We start from the raw sequence: 19,843 nt of genomic DNA on the forward strand, positions 1-19,843 counted from the left end.
TGGGTGCTGGGGGGAAGGGACAGGCTTGGGGGCGGGTAAGAAAGGAGAAGAAGCTCGAGTGATTATCTTGCCCACATGAGAAAAGCCTGACACAGTCTAGAGTTAGGGGCCAAGAGGATCTGGAAGCAAAGGTTTGGAAGAAGACAGACCCACTCTTTCCCCTTTTAACAAAAGGCAGAGCCAAAAAGAAAGGAAGTTAATACCGGTTCTGTATTTATTTTAAAATTTGTTGTTTTGTTCATCACGGATTTTTTTCGCATTCATTTTGCTGTTTTAAAAACATTGCATTGGCTTAGCACTGACCAGCTTCCCAGGGAATGGGCTGCTTTATTAACCTCAATGGATGAATTTCTTGGCAACCCCTTACAATTTTGCCCCCAAAGGGACTGCCTTACTTCACCTCACCTTAGTCTTGGCCCTGGGGACTGAAGCTGGAGTTGGAGGGAGAGAAGTCAGATCTAGGGGAGGGGTGGCTTATAGGGAGGGGAGACACTGTGGAAGGGGAAGGAAGGGGCACATAAGACTTCCTTAGATGTTCTCCTTAGATGAAGATCTCCTCAAGGCAAAAGTGGCATGACTTCTGTGGGTTGCTCAGGAAGCCCCACAGCTCAGATCTGCAGGTCTCCTAAGGAGATCCCTTTCAGACTTTCTCCTCTGGGGTTCCTCTTCCAGGGACCTCAGACCTTGGGAGGAGGGGGTTATACGTTGAGCAAACACAGACATCACGTTACCCAAAGGACACGTGAGTTTTGCGCAAACTCGGCCTTGGGCTGCAGACAATATCGACCCCATGGTTCAGGGCTGTCTAACCAAAGGGAGGGGATGATGGGGAAAGAAGGGCAAAGGTCTAGAGAGGACCCAGTCTCAGAGCAAATACCCCTCCTCCTCATTCCATTCCTTCTTTCCCTTCTCCCTGTCCCATGCAAGTGGCCCTTGGCCAGTTCCAGTTTCCAGGCAGGTCTCCTGGATGGAGCCCTGGGGGTCAGTGAGGGAAGGCCGCCAGCTCTGAGCCGTGCCTCTGCTTCCCCCCACATGTGTGCTCCCAGGATGTCAGCCTACTTGCTGACTGAGCAATGATCTGTCTCATCTCTTGGAGTGAGTATGGAGGGAGAAGAACAGATAAAACCTAAGTCTTTATTAGCTCTGAGACCAGCAAAGATGGTTCTGGGGGGTAGGAGGAGGCCTAAGAAAGAAGACGAGGAAGCCTAGGAAAGGAAGAAGCACGAAGTGTGGGATAGACACAGTAGCTTGGCCCTGAGGAGCCTGTGTGAGAGAGAGCAGAAGTGGGCCAGGCAGGTAGACTCTGTGTCATCCTTGGTGTCAGCCAGGGTCCTGGCAAGAGGCGAAAGAACCATTCAGTTGTCTGTGTTTGCATCACCAAGAAGACTTAATGAAGACCTTATTTATGGAGGTGTAGGCAGGGTTAAGGGAACCAAGGAGGCATGTTGAGGCCCCCAGGGACTAGCAAGAGTGGAAAGCCCTCACAACCCCTAGTGCAGAAGCAGTGATGTCAGAACCTGGGAAGAACTGGGGCCAGGGGGGAGCCAGATAGGAGCTGTAGGGACAGACCACAGCCACAGTCACACAGACACATGGCACCTAGGCAGAGGGAACAGGAATAAGAAATATCCTGACCTCTGTCTCCTCCTATCCTTTGATCTCCTGCCTGTGTCTGCCCTTAGTCAAATTCAGCAGGAAGCCAGGGGCCAAAGGAGCTCAGGTGAGTCAGCCCTTAAGTGGGGAGAACAGGGCAGAGAAGGACAAAGAATGGATGAGGGTGTGCCAAGAGAGCCTTAGCAGCCCACCAGCGCAAATAAGAAAGGGGCTCAAGATACAGAGAAGAGTAACTTTGGACAGCCGTGATCTAATCTCCAATGAATCCAAGGAAGGGGCTCTCTGGTAATCCAGAAAAGCAGGGGAAGGGGCTGGGTCAGCTCATCCTGGAGGGACAGCCATCAAGTGGGAAGAGCGGGTAAGTACAGTGGGTTATGGGATGGATTAAGGGTGGGCTATGGGTGGCTTTGCCTGGGAACTAGATGGCACTGCTCACGGCTCAGGTGGATCAGAGTCCCTGGATGGCGGTTGAGCCTGTGAGGCTTGCTGGATAGACTATGCCCTAGGAGAGAGACTGGTGGTCATGAAGATGGTACAGTGACTCTCCTTAGATGAAGATCCCCTCAAGCCACAGTTGGGATAATTTCCCCATAGGTTGCTCAGGAAGGAGCCCTCCTTCTGGACAGAGGCAGTAATGGGGTCATTCCCTCCTCTCAAGGAAGGGTACCACTGTGAGGGCATGTTTGCCTACCCCGTGTTGGGCTGCCCATCCACACATGGACTAACTACACCCACAGGCCTCGACCACCATGTCAGGTATGTCAGTCTTGACGATGTTGCTGTCCCTGTCGTAGTAGAGCAGAGAGAGGGGGCGCCGGGCCGTGGGCACACAGCATGAGCCCCCTCCCGCAGTACCTGCAGCTGTGTTGGCCTTGAGAAGATTGAGCACTGCAGTGTGGAAGGAGGCAGCAATGCCAGGCATGCCTGCCACGTGGATTGGGCACTGCCCTGTGCAGAAGTTCATTGCATAGCCCTCAGGCTGGATGATCCAGTCGTGCCAGCCAATCTCACGGAAGTCCACAAAGAACTCTTGTCGACAGCACATCCTGGACCCACCCTGGCAGTTGATGCCTCGCCGGTGAACCCGGTGCTTGCCCCCAACTTTCACCTTGGCTGCCACAAAAGGCCTATGGGCAGCCCCACCCAGTATGATTGAGTTCTGGGCTCCTTGGCCTTCAGGTACCAGTTCCAGGGTCAGGTGCCCTTGGCTGCAGGCAGCCTGAGCTTCAGGCCCCAGGAAGAGCTGGTGCCAGCCACTGGCATCCACCTCCAGCAGGTGCTGAGTGGCCAAGGTGAGGTTGGTGTCACGTGAGCCTAGCACAAGGATCCTCAGCTTCAAAGTCCAGGTGGTATTGGGAGGGATCTGTACAAAGAACATGAGGCTGGCCTGCTGGATCTCCATGCCACTAGCAGTTCTATCAGAGGAGAAGTGGAAATCAAGACGAGTCTGGTTGATGTTGGAGAGGCCTGTGGACACAAGAAGCCCCAGTCACCGTGGCCTTCTGAGTATGAATTCTACCAGCTACCTCGTTATTCTCGGCATACTTGAACCCTCTGCAGCACTCGGCATTGTTGGCCACCCTTTCTTTCTTGAAAATCTTTTCTTTCTTGGCTTCTATGACACAACTCTTATGATTCTTCCTTGATTTTCTTTGCTGGCTTTTCTTTCTCCCACCATCCGTTCAATGCAAGAGTTCTCCAAAGTTTGTCTTTGACCTTCATTTCCTTTTATTCTACACTGAAGGGAGTTCTTACCCACACTCATGGTCAGCCAACACAATTTTTATGGTGGTGATTCCCAAATCTGGAGGTCTAGTCCAGACCATTTTGCACCTCTGGACTGGATGTATAGATTTGGGAATCAACAAGGTTCAGGTTTAAATTTCTAACTGCTTAGGGGGCGCCTGGGTGGCTCAGTTGGTTAAGCGACTGCCTTCGGCTCAGGTCATGATCCTGGAGTCCTGGGATCGAGTCCCGCATTGGGCTCCCTGCTCGGCGGGGGGTCTGCTTCTCCCTCTGCCCTATTCCCTCTCGTGCTCTCTGTCTCTCATTCTCTCTCTCTCAAATAAATAAATAAAATCTTTAAAAAAAAATTTCTAACTGCTTAGTTTTGTCACATGAATATCCTGCTGGCACATTAAAATCAATTTTTTCCCAAGTGGAAATCATTCTTTTGCTTCCTATTTACCCCCTCTTTCTGTTCTTAAAATTGGGGGCACCACTACCCTCCTTATCACCTCTAGAAACCCTATGAGCACCCCTTCATTCCCCATATCCAGTCTCTCTCCACAATGATTCTATGTATGTCTCCCTGTCACTATTACTCTTGTCCAATTTTCTCTCTTCATCCCTGCTCTGTCCCTACTGAAACACCTTAATTGGGTTTCTATTCCTTCCACTCCACTGCAACTGCTCTTGTCAGGATCACCGACACTTTCCATATTTCCCAATCCAATCGTTTCGTCTCTTTATATTCATCTTACTTGACCTTTAAGCAGTGTTTGACACACTTAATCATTCCCTCCTTCTTGAAATATTTCTTTCTCTTGGCTTTTGTGACTCTGGCCACTTTATCTGGGTCTCTTGCTGACAGCTCCTCTTCCTCTGCCTGACCTCTCTATGTTGAAGGTCCTGAGCTCCCTTCTTTTCTCTCTCTATATTCTTTTCCAGAAGGATCTCATCAATTCCTATGGCTTTCTATTCCATCTGTATGCTGATGACTCCCAAATACATATCCCTGGCCCTGACCTCTCCCTAATCCTCAGGCTTGTATTTCCAGCTGCTGATCTGATAATCTATTTGGATATCTAGTGATATCTCAAACTTTTCATGTTCAAAGATAAACTCTAGATTTATTCCCCCCAACCCAAACCTATTCCTTCTCCAACCTAATTCCCTATAAATGCATTGCTTAAGCCAAAACCTTGATTACCCTCACCCCCTACTTTAAAATTATCTGCAAGATTTGGGGCGCCTGGGTGGCTCAGTTGTTTAAGCATCTGACTTTTGATTTCAGCTCAGGTTATGACCTCAGGGTGGTGAGATGGAGCCCTGCATCGGGCTCCGTGCTCAGCATGGAGTCTGCTTGAGATTCCTCCTCTCCCTCTGCCTCTGCCCCTCCCCTCCACTTGTGTACACTTTCTCAAAATAAATAAATAAAATCTTAAAAAAATAAGAAAATAAAATTATCTGCAAGATCTGCCAACTCTACCTCCAATTCATAAAATAATTTCACTTATCCCCATCTCCTCTACTATATATTCGTTCAACCCACAGTCATCTTTTTCTCGAATTATAGCAATAGCTTCCCAAGTGGTCCACTCTTGTCCCCCAAACCATTCTCTATATATCAGCCAGAGTGCATTTTATTACATAAATCTGATCAGCTTAATCTCTCCAGCTTAAGACCCTTCAGAGGCTTCCCATTGCTATTTGAATAAAATCTAAACCCCTTAACACAGAAAACTTGTATGATTAGGTATTCTGCCGCTTAATGACTATATTTTACGTATAATGGCTCTTTTCTGTTCCTTGAACTCACTAAACATGGACTCACCTCATGGCCTTTGCACTTGTGCTTCCTCCTGTCTGAAATGTCTTTCCAAGATCTTTGATTGACTGGCTTCTTTTTGGCATTCAGCTCAAACGTCTCCTTCTTGTAGAGGTTTCTCTGACTAACCTGTCTAAAGCAGCCTTCAACTCTACCTCCATCTAATACATCGTCCTGCTTAACTGTCTTTATAGCTACTATCACTCTCCGTAGTCATCCTGTTTTTTTCATTCATTTGTTTACTATGTACTTCTCCTCCCCTCCTCTCCTCGCCCCTGCCCCTCCATCTAGAATGTAAACTCCATGAATGTAGAGATTATGCCTGTATGGTCTACCACTCTCTCTAGTACCTAGTACATAATAAGTTCAATAAACAATTGTTGAATGAACATAAAGTTCAACTGGGCTTCATGTGAATGGGAAAGTCAGGAATAAGTCTGCTCTTGACAGCTCTCAAAGTCAACATGACATCTCTCATTTTGGTCTCTCTAAGTAAGTCTATTCCATTCTTCTTTCTTTTTTTTTTTAAAGATTTTATTTATTTATTTGAGACAGAGAGAATGAGATACAGAGAGCATGAGAGGGAGGAGGGTCAGAGGGAGAAGCAGACTCCCTGCTGAGCAGGGAGCCCGATGCGGGACTCGATCCAGGGACTCCAGGATCATGACCTGAGCCGAAGGCAGTCGCTTAACCAACTGAGCCACCCAGGCGCCCTCCATTCTTCTTTCTGCGGATCTACTTCTTCTGCTTCTTTGTCAGTTTCCGTAGGTCCTAAAATGGTAGCCCCATCTCCTGAGTCTACAGAATCTTTTATCAGCTCCTCCGAACTAAAGTGATACGATCTTCCAGTGTCCCAATTCCCAAATCCTAGAGGAAAAGTCTGATTGGCACAACTAATCTTGCTATGTCACTAAGCACCCCACCATTAGAATCTCTCTCTCTCTTTTAAAGATTTACTTATTTATTTTAGAAAGAGAGAGAGAGACAAGGAGAGAGACAGGGCACAAGCAGGAGGGGCAGAGGGAGAGGGAGAGAAACTCCCAAGCAGACTCCATGCTGAGCGTGGAACCAGACGCAGGGCTCGATCTCATGACCTTAAGATTACAACCTTAGGCGAAACCAAGAGTCAGACACTTAACCAACTGTGTCACCCTGGCTCCCCTACCACTAGAACCTCTTAAGTTACCCTAGTTATGGTAGACAGACACATAACCAGCAGGGGCTGTGGTAGACTATTACATTGTTGGCCCCCAGTGAACAACACCTCCCAATATTCATGGCTCTGTGCAGTCCGTTTCCATATTGTCCGGGCATGGCTGTGTGACTTGACTTGGCCAATGAGACACAGGCATGCACAGTGCAAGCAGAAACTTGATAAGTACTTACACAATGATGCTTTGCCCTTTTGGAAGCCAGCCAGCATGCTTTAAAGAAACTTGGGCTAGACTATTGAATGATGAGAAGCCATGTGGAGAGAGACTTTGAGGATCAGAGACCATCTTAGATGGTCCGGCCCCTAAGCTCCTGACTGAATGCGGTTGCCGCTGTGCCCTCAGCTACTCCTCAGATGGAGATAAAGAACTGTCCAGATAAGTCCAGTCAAAGCACAGAAATGACCGATTTTCTTGTTTTAAGCCTCTATGTTTGCGCTGATTAGTTATATTAATAGGTAACTGAAACAGAAATTAGTAACAGAGGTAAGGTGCTCTGTAACAAAGACCTAAAACATGTAGCCTTGGCCTTGGGACTGGGTGGCAGGCAGAGGTTGGAAGAATGGTGAGGACACTGCTAGCGGAGGTAGGAAGAGCAGTGAGGAAATTGCTCTTGGAAGCTGGAGAAAGGGGAACCTGTGTTATGTATTGGCTATCATCTGTGGTAACTTGGAAGCTAGAAATGGTATCTAACAAAGTTGTGAATTTAGCTAAAGATATTTCCAGGCAGAGTGCTGAAAGTGCCAGTTGGCTTATTTTAGCTGCCTATGATAAGGCATTTCAGGAGTGAGATGAACTAAAAAAGGAACTGTTCAATTTTCAAGCAGAATTTAGAGAAAATAAGGACGCCTGGGTGGCTCAGTCAGTTAAGTGTCTGCCTTCGGCTCAGGTCGTGATCCCAGGGTCCTGGGATCGAGTCCCACCTCGGGCTCCCTGCCCTGCGGGGAGCCTGCTTCTCCCCTGCTTCTCTCTCTCTCTGTTTCTCATGAATAAAATAAAAATAAAATCTTAAAAAAAAAGAATTTAGAGAAAATATTTCCAACAGGACCTGCTAGATTGAACAATAAGATATTTTTTCATTCCTCTCCTTTGTCTGGCAAAAGATTCTTAAAGTAAGAAATGGTCTTGGGGCAGAAATCAAATCCAGGGGATTGCCAGTAAAATAGGCCTCAGAGTTAAGATCAAAACATTTAATAAAGGGTCAACTGTAAGACCCTTTTTAAAGATCTAACACCTTTGTTAAAATCTAAAAAAATTTAAGGTGATGTTCTATAGATCCTCTCAACTAGACAAAAGGGCTTCTAAGAATCTTAGGAATATCGACCCATAACACTCTGACTTGCAACCTAAAGATGGGTCTGTCTTGATAAAGTTGAGTGCCTTTTTGTCTAACTGAATAGACTGCAATTTGTTATTTAGATGGCCCACAGGGTTTTACAGAGAATTTTAGTAGTGAAAGCAGCACCAGTTTGGACTAAAAGGGACAGAGATGATTCAAAATGAAAAGAGGTCTCTGGGCCCCCAACTTCTTTGGGCAGGAAGCAGGCTGAGAAAACTGCTCAGCCACAGACACAGGTCATTTCCTATTTAAAAGGAAAGACATCTCAGAGGGTGGAGCCCAGGGCTGAGACAGTAGATCTAGAAGGCAAGGAGAGCACTGGTGGGCTCTCCTTAAGAGGCGAGAAAAATCCTGCCAGGGAGCAGAACTAAGCCCTAACCAAGGGAATTCTGGATTTGGGGTAGACTGAGATATGTGCCTGGCTGGATATCAGAAGTTTCATGGATCAGTGACTGTTCTGTGTCCAACACTCCCCTGTCTCCCATGTTGAACAGGGGTATCTATTACGGTGATCCTGTCCCTCTGTCAGCATTGTGTGTTCGATGTGTGGGAGGCAGATAACTTGTAGTTTTAGGTCACAGGCAGCAGTGTGCTGGTAAATGTTTAACAACTGGATTCCAGAGGGAAATAAATCCCAATTTGTAGTGTTTGCCAGTTTCTGTGGTATAAATCCTCCCACCACGGCCAATTTCAAACTATTAATGTGACATCACCGGATGCGGAGTTGGGAGATGTTCATAATTTGTTCTCATGAGCCAGTGTGAGCCAGTTCCAGGACATCACTGAACGCCCCCACTCCAGTTTCCCCAGAGTCCCAAGCTCTCTCTTCCTACCTCCAGCAAGAACCATACTCAGGTCTTGCTTTCACTATTGTGTGGATGGATGATAGCTTAAATTGGAATAAAAACTTCAAGCTAACATATTAAATGCAAAAGGTAGAATCCAGGTATCAGTCATTCTCACTTCCAAATGTCACCTCAGATCAGGCCCCCTCCAGCTGAATGTTGTACTCATTCACTGATGAGCAAATATGTGGAAAGTATACAGACATTGAAGTCAGAGAGAACGGTGTTTGAATTCTGCCCCCTGCAAACTGTATGACCTTGGCCATGTAAATGATCTTCTTCGAGTGTCAGTTTCTGCTTTCATACAATGGGAATAATAAACTCTACTTTATGGTGTGGTTGTGAAGATCAAATGAGATGAGGCAGGCACACTAAATGCAGGTGGGCATCATGATTGCCACAATGTTGCCAGGAAATGGTGTCAGGGATACAAAAGTGAAAAAAAACAAAAACAAAAACAAAACAAAAACCCAGAATCTTGGTGTTCAAAGGAGTCATGGTTGATGGTCATCTGTCTACCATGTGCTCATCCACTCCAAGCTGCTTTTCAACTCCAAATGCAGTTTACTCCTTCAGACTTTTACTCACATTTTTCCCTCCGTTTATAATGTTGTTTACCATCCTCTACCCCTTGAAGCCAAACTTATTCTACAACGCCAGTCCATTTGCAGTCTTCTGAAAGACTTCCCTGTCTCACTAGGACCCAAAGAATAACCCCTGGCCTAGCAAGCTCTGTGCCCTCCTCTAGCATTATTTCATTCTGCCTTACCTTCTAATTAATTTATTCCCAGAAGCGGCAACTACACCCCTCAGGGGTAGGAACTGAGTCTTTGATTTCTTGCTCTCTCCTATCTTAACCTTCTAAGAACATTACCTGTATTAGTTCATTTAATTCTCTCAACTATCCTCTCATTATCCCCACTTTACAAATGAGAAAACCATTAACAATCCAGGTCACCCAGTAATAAGCAGCAGAGCAAAGATTTGAACCCAGGCTTCTCTGGCTGCAGAGTTTGTGTTCTTAATCTTAGGCAGGGGCGCCTGGATGGCTCAGTTGGTTAAGCGTCGGACTCTTGATTTTATCTCAGGTCATGATCTCAGGGTCATGAGATGAAGCCCTCCCTCGGGCTCTGCGCTGGGCATAGAGCCTGCTTAAGGTTCTCTCTCTCCCTCTCCCTCCTTCTCTGCATCCCCCCTCACGTATATGCTCTGCTCTCTCTCAAATAAATAAATAAATCTTTAGTCATAGGCAGAAAAGCCTTTTGAATTAAAACAGGGTCTCATACATCACTGGAGATTCTACACTGTGGTCAAACTGACTTACAGCATGGTTTGGTTGTTTAATGCAACCGATGCTTATTGAGCATCTAGTATGTTCGTGAGAAGCAGAGTAGCGTAGTGGTCAAGGTCGTGGGTTCTAGAGCTAGGCTGTCTGGCTCCGCCACTTACTAGTCACGTGACCTTGAGAAGGTACTCAACTTTATTTATTTATTTATTTATTTATTTATTTATTTAAAGATTTTATTTATTTTTTAGAGAGCGAGCGAGAGAGAAACAGCATGAGAGGGGAGAGGGTCAGAGGGAGAAGCAGGCTCCCCGCTGAGCCGGGAGCCCGATGTGGGACTCGATCCCAGGACCCTGGGATCATGACCTGAGCCGAAGGTAGACGCTTAACCATCTGAGCCACCCAGGCGCCCCCCTTTTTTTTTTTTTAAAGTAAGCTTTTTGCCCTACGTGGGATTTGAACTCATGACCCCGAGATCGAGAGTTGCATGTTCTGGGGTGCCTGGGTGGCTCAGTCGTGAAGCGTCTGCCTTCGGCTCAGGTCATGATCCTAGGGTCCTGGGTTGGAGCCCCACATCGGGCTCCCTGCTTGGTGGGAAGCCTGCTTCTCCCTCTCCCACTTCCCCTGCTTGTGTTCCCTCTCTCGCTGTGTCTCTCTCTGTCAAATAAATAAATAAAATCTTGAAAAAAAGAAAGAAAGAAAGAAAAAGAGTTTCATGTTCTACCAATTGAGCCAGCCAGGTGCCCCAATTAACCTCTTTGTGCCTCAGTTTCAGTATCTTTTTTTTTTTTAAGATTTATTTATTTATTTTGAGAGAGAGAGTGCACCTGAGGGTGGGGAGGCAGAGGGAGAGAATCCCTAAGCAGACTCCCCACTAAGCTCGAAACTCTGGGTTTAATCTCATGACTCTGAGATCATGACCTGAGCCAAAATGAAGAGTTGGATGCTTAACTGACTGAGCCACCCAGGCACCCCACAGTTTCAGTATCTTTAAAATGAGGATAACAATAGTACTTGCCTCACTGGATTGTTGCAAGGATCTCAAGGAGTTAGTGTATGTAAAAAACTTAGAATAATGTAAATATGATGTAAGTGTTCGTTATTTCTACTATACACTAACTTCTGGTGATAACATGAGGACTAAATGACAGTCCCTGACCTCAAGGGGTCGACATTTATGGGAAGACAGACTTCACAGAAAGCCTGGAAATAGGCAATTCCACTCAGAGTTCAGGTTCAGAGTAAGGGTAGGGGAGCCACCAGAGAGGGAGCCTCTCACCCTCAGGTCACGGTGGGTTTTTTGAGGATGGAAGTCCTGGGTCTTGAAGGGGGAGGGGAGTAGGTGCTAACCAGGGGAAAGGGGCCAGGAATGGGAAGGACCTTCCAGACCCAAGGAAGAGCTCGCAAGAAGCTCAGAGGCCAAAGAGATCACTTTGTGTTCTGTTTCTAGGGTCCCGTCTCTAAATTCTTGACTGTCTCTCCAGCTACCCACTAAATTCCCCAACTCCTTTTTCCTCTCTGGAAGTAACTCTTCCTTCTCCTCCATCTTCTATCCTTTGTCTACTTTTCTGAGTCCCATTTTGACCCTGTTCTGATGTGAGGACCCAAGGTATTAAGATGAGGGAGCAAGGGTAGGCTGGAGGCGTATTGTAGTCCTGGTGTTTTACTTTTCCCCTTTTTACTCAGATGAGGCATCTGGCTGTTGGGGGAGACAGGGGCCAGAGAACGGACAGACGCCCTAGCTCCCAGCCTCAGGGTCCAGGCCCAGGAAGTGGATGAGCTCACGCCACAGCCTGTGGAAGTTTGTGGGAGCCAGAGGACATGCAGGCAGGCAGTCTCAAAAGAAGTGAAATCTACCCGCTTTCCAGCTGCCCACTGGTCAAGTTTAAATAAGAGGGAGCAGGGGGTGGGGTGGGGTGTGAGAGCCTGGGATTAGATTACAGGCCATGGCAAGCAAGAGTTGGGAGGGTTTGGGGGAGGGAGTCAGGGCTTAGGCTGGGGAGGAGACTTTTCCATCCTTGGGGGAAGATCTATAGAACAGGACCCCACCTGTGTCAGCAAAACTGATGATCTCATATTCCTGTTCCCCGTCAGCCTCTGGAAGCGTCCCCTGCGGGGGCCCACGGAGGTGCTGCATCGGGGTCCTCAGAGCAGCTCTGGACACAGGCCGGTTCAGTGTTGGACGCTGGCTGAGGCGCAGTTTGTCCAAGATGCTTCTCTTGGCCAGGTCAAGAAGCAGCTCCCGCTGACGATCCAGGTCCACGGCGGGTCCTCCACATGCCAGACACTGGCTGTCAGCTCTGGGAATGGCCACTGGGGCTGGAGCCAGGAATAGGAAGGCCAGGAGTAATGAGGAGATCATTGCTGGAGGAGGCCCTCTTTCAGTGATACGGTTGAGACAGAGCCGTAAAACTGGGGCTCAGGATCTCAGCAGCTGCGGCCTCACCTCCAACCTGGCCGCCAGGGGTCCTGGAAGGAGAGTGTGTCCAGCTGGCATGGCTCCTTGTTGCAGGGGATAGAGCCGCCAAACATCTGACTTGAGAGATGAAGCCAGTTACAGGTAGAACTTGGCAGAAGCCTCCAACACACAGTCAGTGAAAGTACAGAGTGGGGGATGTGAGGGGAGGTTGTTTAGTTTGGGGAAAGAAATGTCCCTGGGCCAGTGCTGGGAGACAGTGGGTTACCCATGGAAGCTGTCAGACCTGGGGACAAAGGTTAGAGATGAAATTCCTCTTCAGATCAAAGGCCTTGCTGGGAAGCCTGGAGGAAAAGGGAGAGATGAGAGGTTTTAAGACAGAGCGTTAAAGAGTGACTCTCAAACAAGAGGGGTCCTTGGCAGGGCACTTTGTGTCATTGTAATGCAGATAACAAGACTTTCATTTTCCTTTGCCAGGTACTTCTCAAAGCCCCACTGCCCCCTTTCTCCCTTCCTGAGGCTCGTAATGCAGATTCCTTTGTTAGCCACCCCTCCCATCCCCACCCCACTGGCTCAAAACTAGCCAGTATGAAGGCTAAGGGAAAGGAGGGGAAGTGTTCTAGCCAGGTCTTCTGTATCCTCAGGGGCAAGTCTGAAGGTGGGAAACGGGCTTGAGAGCTAGATTTGCTCACCCTTTGGGGATTCTTCTATTTAGGAAAGGGAATTTTGAGATTTCTCAGAATCCCTGGTTCTCCAAAGTTCCTCACCAGTGGCTCTTCAGGGAAGGGCCTGTGCTCCCACAGTAGGGATTTACCTGGCAGGAATGGTGGGTGGAGTTAGGAGGATGGGTTTTTATTTTAATTAATTATTTATTTATTTTTAAGATTTTATTTATTTGTTGGGGGGGCAGAGAGCACAAGCAGGGGGAGGGGCAGGCAGAGGGAGAAGCAGGCTCCCCCCTGAGCAAGGAGCCTGATGTGGGACTCCATCCTAGGACCCTGGGATCATGACCTGAGCCGAAGGTGGGTGCTTAACCAATTGAGCCACCCAGGCGTCCCAGGAGGATAGGTTTTTAAACCAGACGACCTTGGTCAAAATTCTGTCTCTTCCTTTTATTAGCTGTGTGACTCTAGGCAAGTTACTTGAACTTTCTTGCTGTCATTTTTTCATTGGAGAAATGGGAAACATGATTACCCATGATTCCAAAATCCAAAAGACCCCCATAATACACTTTTTTTTTTTTTTTGTAACTCATATGGTGAACTGAACAGAGGGGAGGTTATCTATGATCTTTTAAAAAAAAGTACTGAGACTACTATACGTTTTTACTCCAGAAATATCAATTATTTGATTATGGGATACCCCTGGGGGTATTATATAATATACAATATGTGTATCATTTTACCTTTCTAAAACTTGAAATTTTCTGAATTCTGAAACATGGCTGGCCCTATTGACTTTGAATATGGGATTATAGATCTGTAATGATTATTTCAGAGTTTTGAGATTTAAATAATTTTGTAAAGTGCTTACAGTGGCTGGCACATAGCAAGTTCTTAACAAAAATTTATTATTTCTGCTATGCAGGTTTGTTTGTGGGCCAAATATTTCCACCAATATTTGCCCTTCTGGGCTGCTCTTTCCTAGATGCCATGCCCCTAATCTCTGTCTGCAGTGCAGTCACTTAGCCAGTCATCTTTGTTGCTTACCTTATATTCCTAGCATTGCACACAGTGCCTGATCTATTATATAAGTGTTTAAAGGTGTGGGAATTTTGCCCCTGTTTTATTGAAAATTAACCAGACATCACTGTATATGTTTAAGGCACAAAGCACATAACTTCTCTGTAGCTTACTCCATCTCCCTTACCTCTAACAACCAATTGCTCCTTGTTTCCACAGCACATTGAACATATCTCTATTTATAGCACTTACATTGTACTGTAATTATTTATTATTTTTTTGCCTACTGCAGTTCTTGCAGCATAGTAAATATTTAATAGCCAAATTCTATCAATGTAAGACTACAGTTCTTCTTTGAGGGAGTTGGTCAGTAAATGATCCAAGTCCATCTCATCAATAACTTAAATTGATTCTGCCTAGAACGGACAGAATGGGGGAGGTTGCAAACTCAAATGACTCTTAAGGAAAAGAACTGTATCTTGGAAGGGGGTGGTAAGTGATTTTAATAAGATGGACTTAAACCTTTTTATAGAATTAAATTTTTACATCTGAAAAAAACGGATATCCACCTACTACATGATCTTTGTCCATTTATACTACAAATATTTATTGCAGGAGTTACTGTCCTAAGTGAAAGGCTATTTTGAAAGTGCTCTGTAGACTTAAATTACTTTACAATAATTAGTATTATGTTTAAATCCTGGGTGAATCTGACAGGCTTCATGGACTTGAGGACTGAGGATCGCAGTGGATCTGGATTGCTGACTCGAGACACAGGTAACGCGGAGGGAGCGAGCGAGTGCGCTGGCGTGTGCGTGTGTGCCGGCGAAGACAGCGTGTGGCTAGCCGGAGCGAGTGGGTGACTAGGTAGCGGGCGTCTGCAGCAGGGGAGAGAGGCACAGAGGAAGCAGGGACGCGCGGGGCGCAGGACGCGCTGACGATTACGCCGGACGTGGTGACGTAGCGCGCAGGCCGCAGCGGGGGGCGGACTCTGGGCCTTTCTTCCCTTCTGATTCTCCCCCTCCCCCCTTTTCTCCCTTTCCGGGTTTGGTTCCCCCCTTTTCTCCCCCTCTCCCCCTTCCTTCCCAAGCCCCTTTCCCCTCCCCCGCCCCAATCCCCCCTGCTCCCCCGCCCTGGGCCCTGGGGAAACCCCCGCCGAGAAGAGCCCGCCCCCAGAAGCGCGCCGCCGCCGGCCGTCGGGGCCGAGCCGCAGCCGAGCGGCCGTGGGCCCGGGCGGCGGGCGGAGACGCGGGCGCCCTCCCCGCTACGGCCCGCGTGAGGTGAGGCCACCTCCCGGCCGAGGGGGCGGGCGGCGCGGGCAGCCCGTGGGGAGGGGGCGTGGCGGCCGCGCGGGCTGGCGGGCGGAGGCCCCCCTGGCCTGGGTTCCCCGCGCTGGAGCTACCCGGGCCTGGGGGCGGTGGGGCAGGGCCGGAACCCACCGTGAAGGACGGCCCCGAGGCCCGAGACGCCCCGAGTGTGCGCGGGGAGCGCAGGCGAGAAGCGGGGGAATGGGGGGCGCGGGGCAGAGGGCGGGGGGCTGGCGCCACCTGTGGCCTGTGCAGTGGGACCTAAAAACTGTTGCGCCCTTGTAGTGCTTGGGGGTGACTAGCTCCATGTGTTTCTTGGGTTTCCGTTTTCCTTCGAGCATTGGAAAAATGGGAGGGAAAGGTGTTGAAGCGTTTCAAATCATGCCGGTATCCGAGTTATTAGAGGACAGGGATCCGAGTTGGAACATACAGGGATATGTTTCTGGAGCTTAAAAGTTGGGCCTACTTTAGGCTCGTAACTCACTCTTGAGCCTCTTAAAACTCTTACTGATTTTGGTGAGTCCACAGAATAATTATTCACTCAGTGAATTGTTCTTGGATAATGATGAGACATGTTTTCCAGGTTTATTGAGAAATAATTGACATACATTACTGTTTATGTTTAAGGCACACAGCATGATGGTTTGATTTACGTATATTGTAAAATGATTGTTGAAATAGAAATAGGTTCAGCTAACACCCATCATTCTTGTATAGATACAATAAAAAAAAAGGAAAGAAAAAAAATTTTTTTCCTTGTGACGAGAACTCTTAGGATTTACTCTATTAACAACTTTCCTATAAATCTCATAGCAGTGGCAACCATAGTCATCATGTTGTACATTACATCCCTACTGCATATAACAAAATTGTGCCTTTTGACCGCCTTCCTTCAATTCCCCCTCATCTTACCCTATGCCTCTGGTAGCCACAAGTCTGATCTCTTTTTCTATGAGCTTGGTGTTTTGTTTTTTTCGTTTGTCTTTTTAGATTCCACATTAAGTGAGATCGTACACTGTTTGTCTTTCTGTGACTTACATGCCTTCAAGGCCTGTCCATGTTTGTCACAAATGGTAGAATTTCCTCATTTTTTATGGCCAATATTCCATTATATATATATATACACACCACAACTTTATCCATTCATTCATCCATGGGCATTAAGGTTGTTTTCCTGTCTTTGCCAATGTCAGTAATGCTGCTATGAACATGGGGACTCAGATAGCTTTCCGAGTCAGTGTTTTTGTTGGTGTGGGAAAATTTAAATTCAGATCCCAGTTGGATGAATGTTCTTGTATAAATTGTTTTTCAAATAGACAACTGAAATAGAGAAGCCTGAGTTCTGTCTGATGTTGGTGGGCACATGGAGACTGGGGAAGAAGGAGGTGACAGTTCTACTTCCAGAATATCACACATTCCTAGCATTTTATTGTATTTTTGGATAGTCAAATTGGCACTTGAATTAGTTGTTAGTGGCTCCTCTTTCTTTCTCATGCATTTTTTTTTTTCTTCCATTTCCTTTCTCCAGTATTTCCTTTTTTTCTCTTTCTGGAGCCTTCAAAACAAAAATGACTTAAATAGGGTGCCTGGGTGGTTCAGTTGGTTAAGCGACTGCCTTTGGCTCAGGTCATGATCCCGGAGTCCTGGGATCGAGTCCCACTTCGGGCTCCCGGCTCTGCGGGGAGCCTGCTTCTCCCTCTGACCCTCTCCCCTCTCATGCTGTTTCTTAATCTCTCTCTCAAATAAATACATAAAATCTTTAAAAAAAAATGAGTTAAATAGGGGTGCCAAGTGGTAGGTTAGGTTAATTCAGTTCACTTTTTAGTTGTATTTTTCTTTCCTCATTGCTGTTCTCTATAGGGTTGAGGGGACAGAGAATCTTTCTGCAATGTCTGATGAACTGTCAGCAAAAGTTAAATTTCAGAGTTACAGTTCCAGCTGTCTTTGTGTCCACTCTAAGATCTATATTATAAATCTCCACGATTTGTTTATTTATTTATTTTAAAGATTTTATTTATTTGAGAGAGAGAGAGCACAAGCCAGGGGGAGGAGCAGAGGGAGAGAGAGAGAGAGAGAAGCAGACTCTCCGCTGAGCAGGGAGCCCAATGCAATGCGGGGCTCATGCAATGTGGGGCTCCATCCCAGGACCCTGAGATCATGACCTGAGCCTAAGGCAGACACTTAAATGACTGAGCCACCCAGGCGCCCCAATCCCCACAATTTAAAACAAAAATTAAAAAATTCGCGTATGTAAAAATAGGGTGCCTGATATTTTTTAATGGAAAAGAGGAGTCTGAAGGGGAAATAGTTTCCATGCTTTTTCAGGATAAAAACCAAAGACTTTACAATTGCCTTTAAAGCCCTAGATCTGTAACACCCTTTCCTCCCCAATATACTCCTGTGATTTCCTGGCCCTTCCTTGAGCACACCAGGCTCACTTTTGCTTGCCTCGGGGGCTATGCATTTACTCCCAAGATCTTCCTGGATCACTTTTTCATTATAAAGCCGCATAATTGTGTCCCCTCACCTCCTTCAGTTCTTTATTCAAATGTCACTCAAACGTGACATTTCCTTGGTTATTTAAATTGCAAACCCCCCACCCTTTACATAATTCTCTATCCTACTTTTCTGCTTTATTTTTCTTCTTACTCTTAGCAACCTATAACGTACTTATGTTTGGTGTCCCCCACTAGAAAGTAAGCTTAATGAGAGTAAATAGTCTTGTTTTGTTAATTGCTGTGTCCTCAGCACTTAGCATAGAACTTACCATGCATTGGGTGCTCAACAGTTTTCTCCTTGTCATGAATTTTTGATCATGATTGGTTGTCCTTGGAGGTGTGGAATGAATTTTCACTAGGATTTTGTGAGGTACTCATTGGAAGAATTTGAGATTCTTTTTCTGTCATTTCTTGCCACATTTCTCTTTTTGACAGAAGTCCTGTGCTTTCAGGTCATTGAATGAAAGCACTTCGAAGGCAGAGAGGATGAAGCATAGGGGATCTTTGGTGTTGGTGGTCCTAGAGGAAGATTATATTAAGATCTCATGTGACTAGAATTTTTACCTCCCGCTTTAGGTTCCTCCCTTGATGTGTGTTCACTTCCCTGATGAGACAGTTACCATCCTTACCTCTTTGGCCCCAAGGCACTGAACAGGCTGGTTCCCCTTTGAATTTTTCAGTAGACTGAAGATGTTAATATTTACAATGTGGGCTCTATGGGTTATATTTTTCCCCCATTCATGTGGAGCCAGTTGAGCTCAAAAACTATGAGAATAGCTTTCTCTAACAATGATGGAGTGGTTCGTTCTGGGGAACATCTGATCCTTTTTTTCAAAAATCCATTTTGGGGGGGGGCATTTTTAGCAACTAAATTCTATATTAAGTCTGAGGAGAAAAGGAGCAGGCCTCCTGAATTCTGTGGATTATCCCTCATTTATTTTTTCCTTTTTCATTTCTTGGTTGGCGCATTTGTTACCTTTGTTGACCTTCTGGCTAGAGTGGCCTAGATGAGGTTTCTCTTTGTGGCAGTCCTGGCCACTGTTCTCCAGCTTAGGAAGGCAAAGGGGGTGAGATAGGGGTTTTAACATTTTGTGGGAATGCTGGTGGCAAAGCCTAAAGTTTTTGCTTAAACCTTTGCCAGGACATTGAAAGCTGCCAGGCCTGTGAGAGAACAGTTTGTGGGAGGGTGGAAGAATTGGGGATCTTGTATCTGTTTGGACTGGATGTGGTTCTGATATTAGGGTAAAGAAGTAACAGCATCAGAAATAGATTAGTAGTTCTTTTTTTTTTTTTTAAAGATTTTATTTATTTATTTGAGAGAGAAAGAGAGAGAGCACATGAGAGGGGGAAGGGTCAGAGGGAGGAGCAGACTCCCTGCAGAGCAGGGAGCCCCATGTGGGACTCGATCCCAGGACTCCAGGATCATGACCTGAGCCGAAGGCAGTCGCTTAACCAACTGAGCCACCCAGGCACCCGATTAGTAGTTCTTATTTTGTGAATAATTTGACGTAATATAGGTAGTTTGATAAATATTTCTATTAAACTTCTGTTGTCCTCTTTTAAATCCTTTCACAGTCTACGGCCATACCACCCTGAACGCGTCCGATCTCGTCTGATCTCGGAAGTTAAATCCTTTCACAAAGTTTCTAGGAAGTCTTTCTCATACTCTAGAGATACTTAAACATCTCTATACCATGTTCTCAGCTCTGATAGATAATACCGAGTACTGACAATGTTTCAGTGTAGGTAATGATTTCTGAATGATGCAGTGCTTATTCCTGTGCCAGATCTCTTCATGAACTCAAGGAAAGTTTTCAGGAAAATTCATATTTTGAGGAAGGGTTAAAAAGTGTTGCATTTTGGTTGCATGATCCCAGGAAGTGCAGAGGAGAGAATTTTGTAAAACTGTGTATGCTGTTTTTTTTTTTAAAGGTTTTTCTGTGCCTCCTTGTAAGACTGGATAAGGGACTCTGAGTGTCCTTGTGTGGAACGTGCTGCCAATTTACAAGTAGGAAAAATAACTGGACTCATGGCTTGAATGTGTATGCATGAATACAGTTGGGTCTAATTTTAGAGACCTTCTTCATACACGGTGG

The 19,843-nt window shown here is 46.4% G+C and overlaps 2 protein-coding genes across 2 annotated transcripts in view; one reads left to right on the forward strand and one right to left on the reverse strand.

Annotated features, from left to right (window-relative positions):
- Positions 1 to 1,751: 1,751 nt before the first annotated feature.
- Positions 1,752 to 12,465, reverse strand: INHBC (inhibin subunit beta C). Its single transcript, XM_021687283.1, has 2 exons — positions 11,894 to 12,465; positions 1,752 to 3,081 (listed from the first exon to the last, which is right to left on the reverse strand). Exons 1-2 carry the CDS (start codon positions 12,204 to 12,206, stop codon positions 2,336 to 2,338), a joined length of 1,059 nt encoding a protein of 352 aa, XP_021542958.1. The 5' UTR covers positions 12,207 to 12,465; the 3' UTR covers positions 1,752 to 2,335.
- A 2,631-nt stretch (positions 12,466 to 15,096) lies between these two features.
- R3HDM2 (R3H domain containing 2) overlaps positions 15,097 to 19,843 on the forward strand; it is a 160,553-nt gene continuing 155,806 nt past the window's right edge. Inside the window, 1 exon segment of the mRNA XM_044915381.1 lies at positions 15,097 to 15,222. The gene's annotated coding sequence lies outside the window, so the exon portion shown is untranslated.

This window comes from Neomonachus schauinslandi, chromosome 5, assembly GCF_002201575.2.
Source record: "Neomonachus schauinslandi chromosome 5, ASM220157v2, whole genome shotgun sequence".
NCBI classification, from domain to species: domain Eukaryota; kingdom Metazoa; phylum Chordata; class Mammalia; order Carnivora; family Phocidae; genus Neomonachus; species Neomonachus schauinslandi.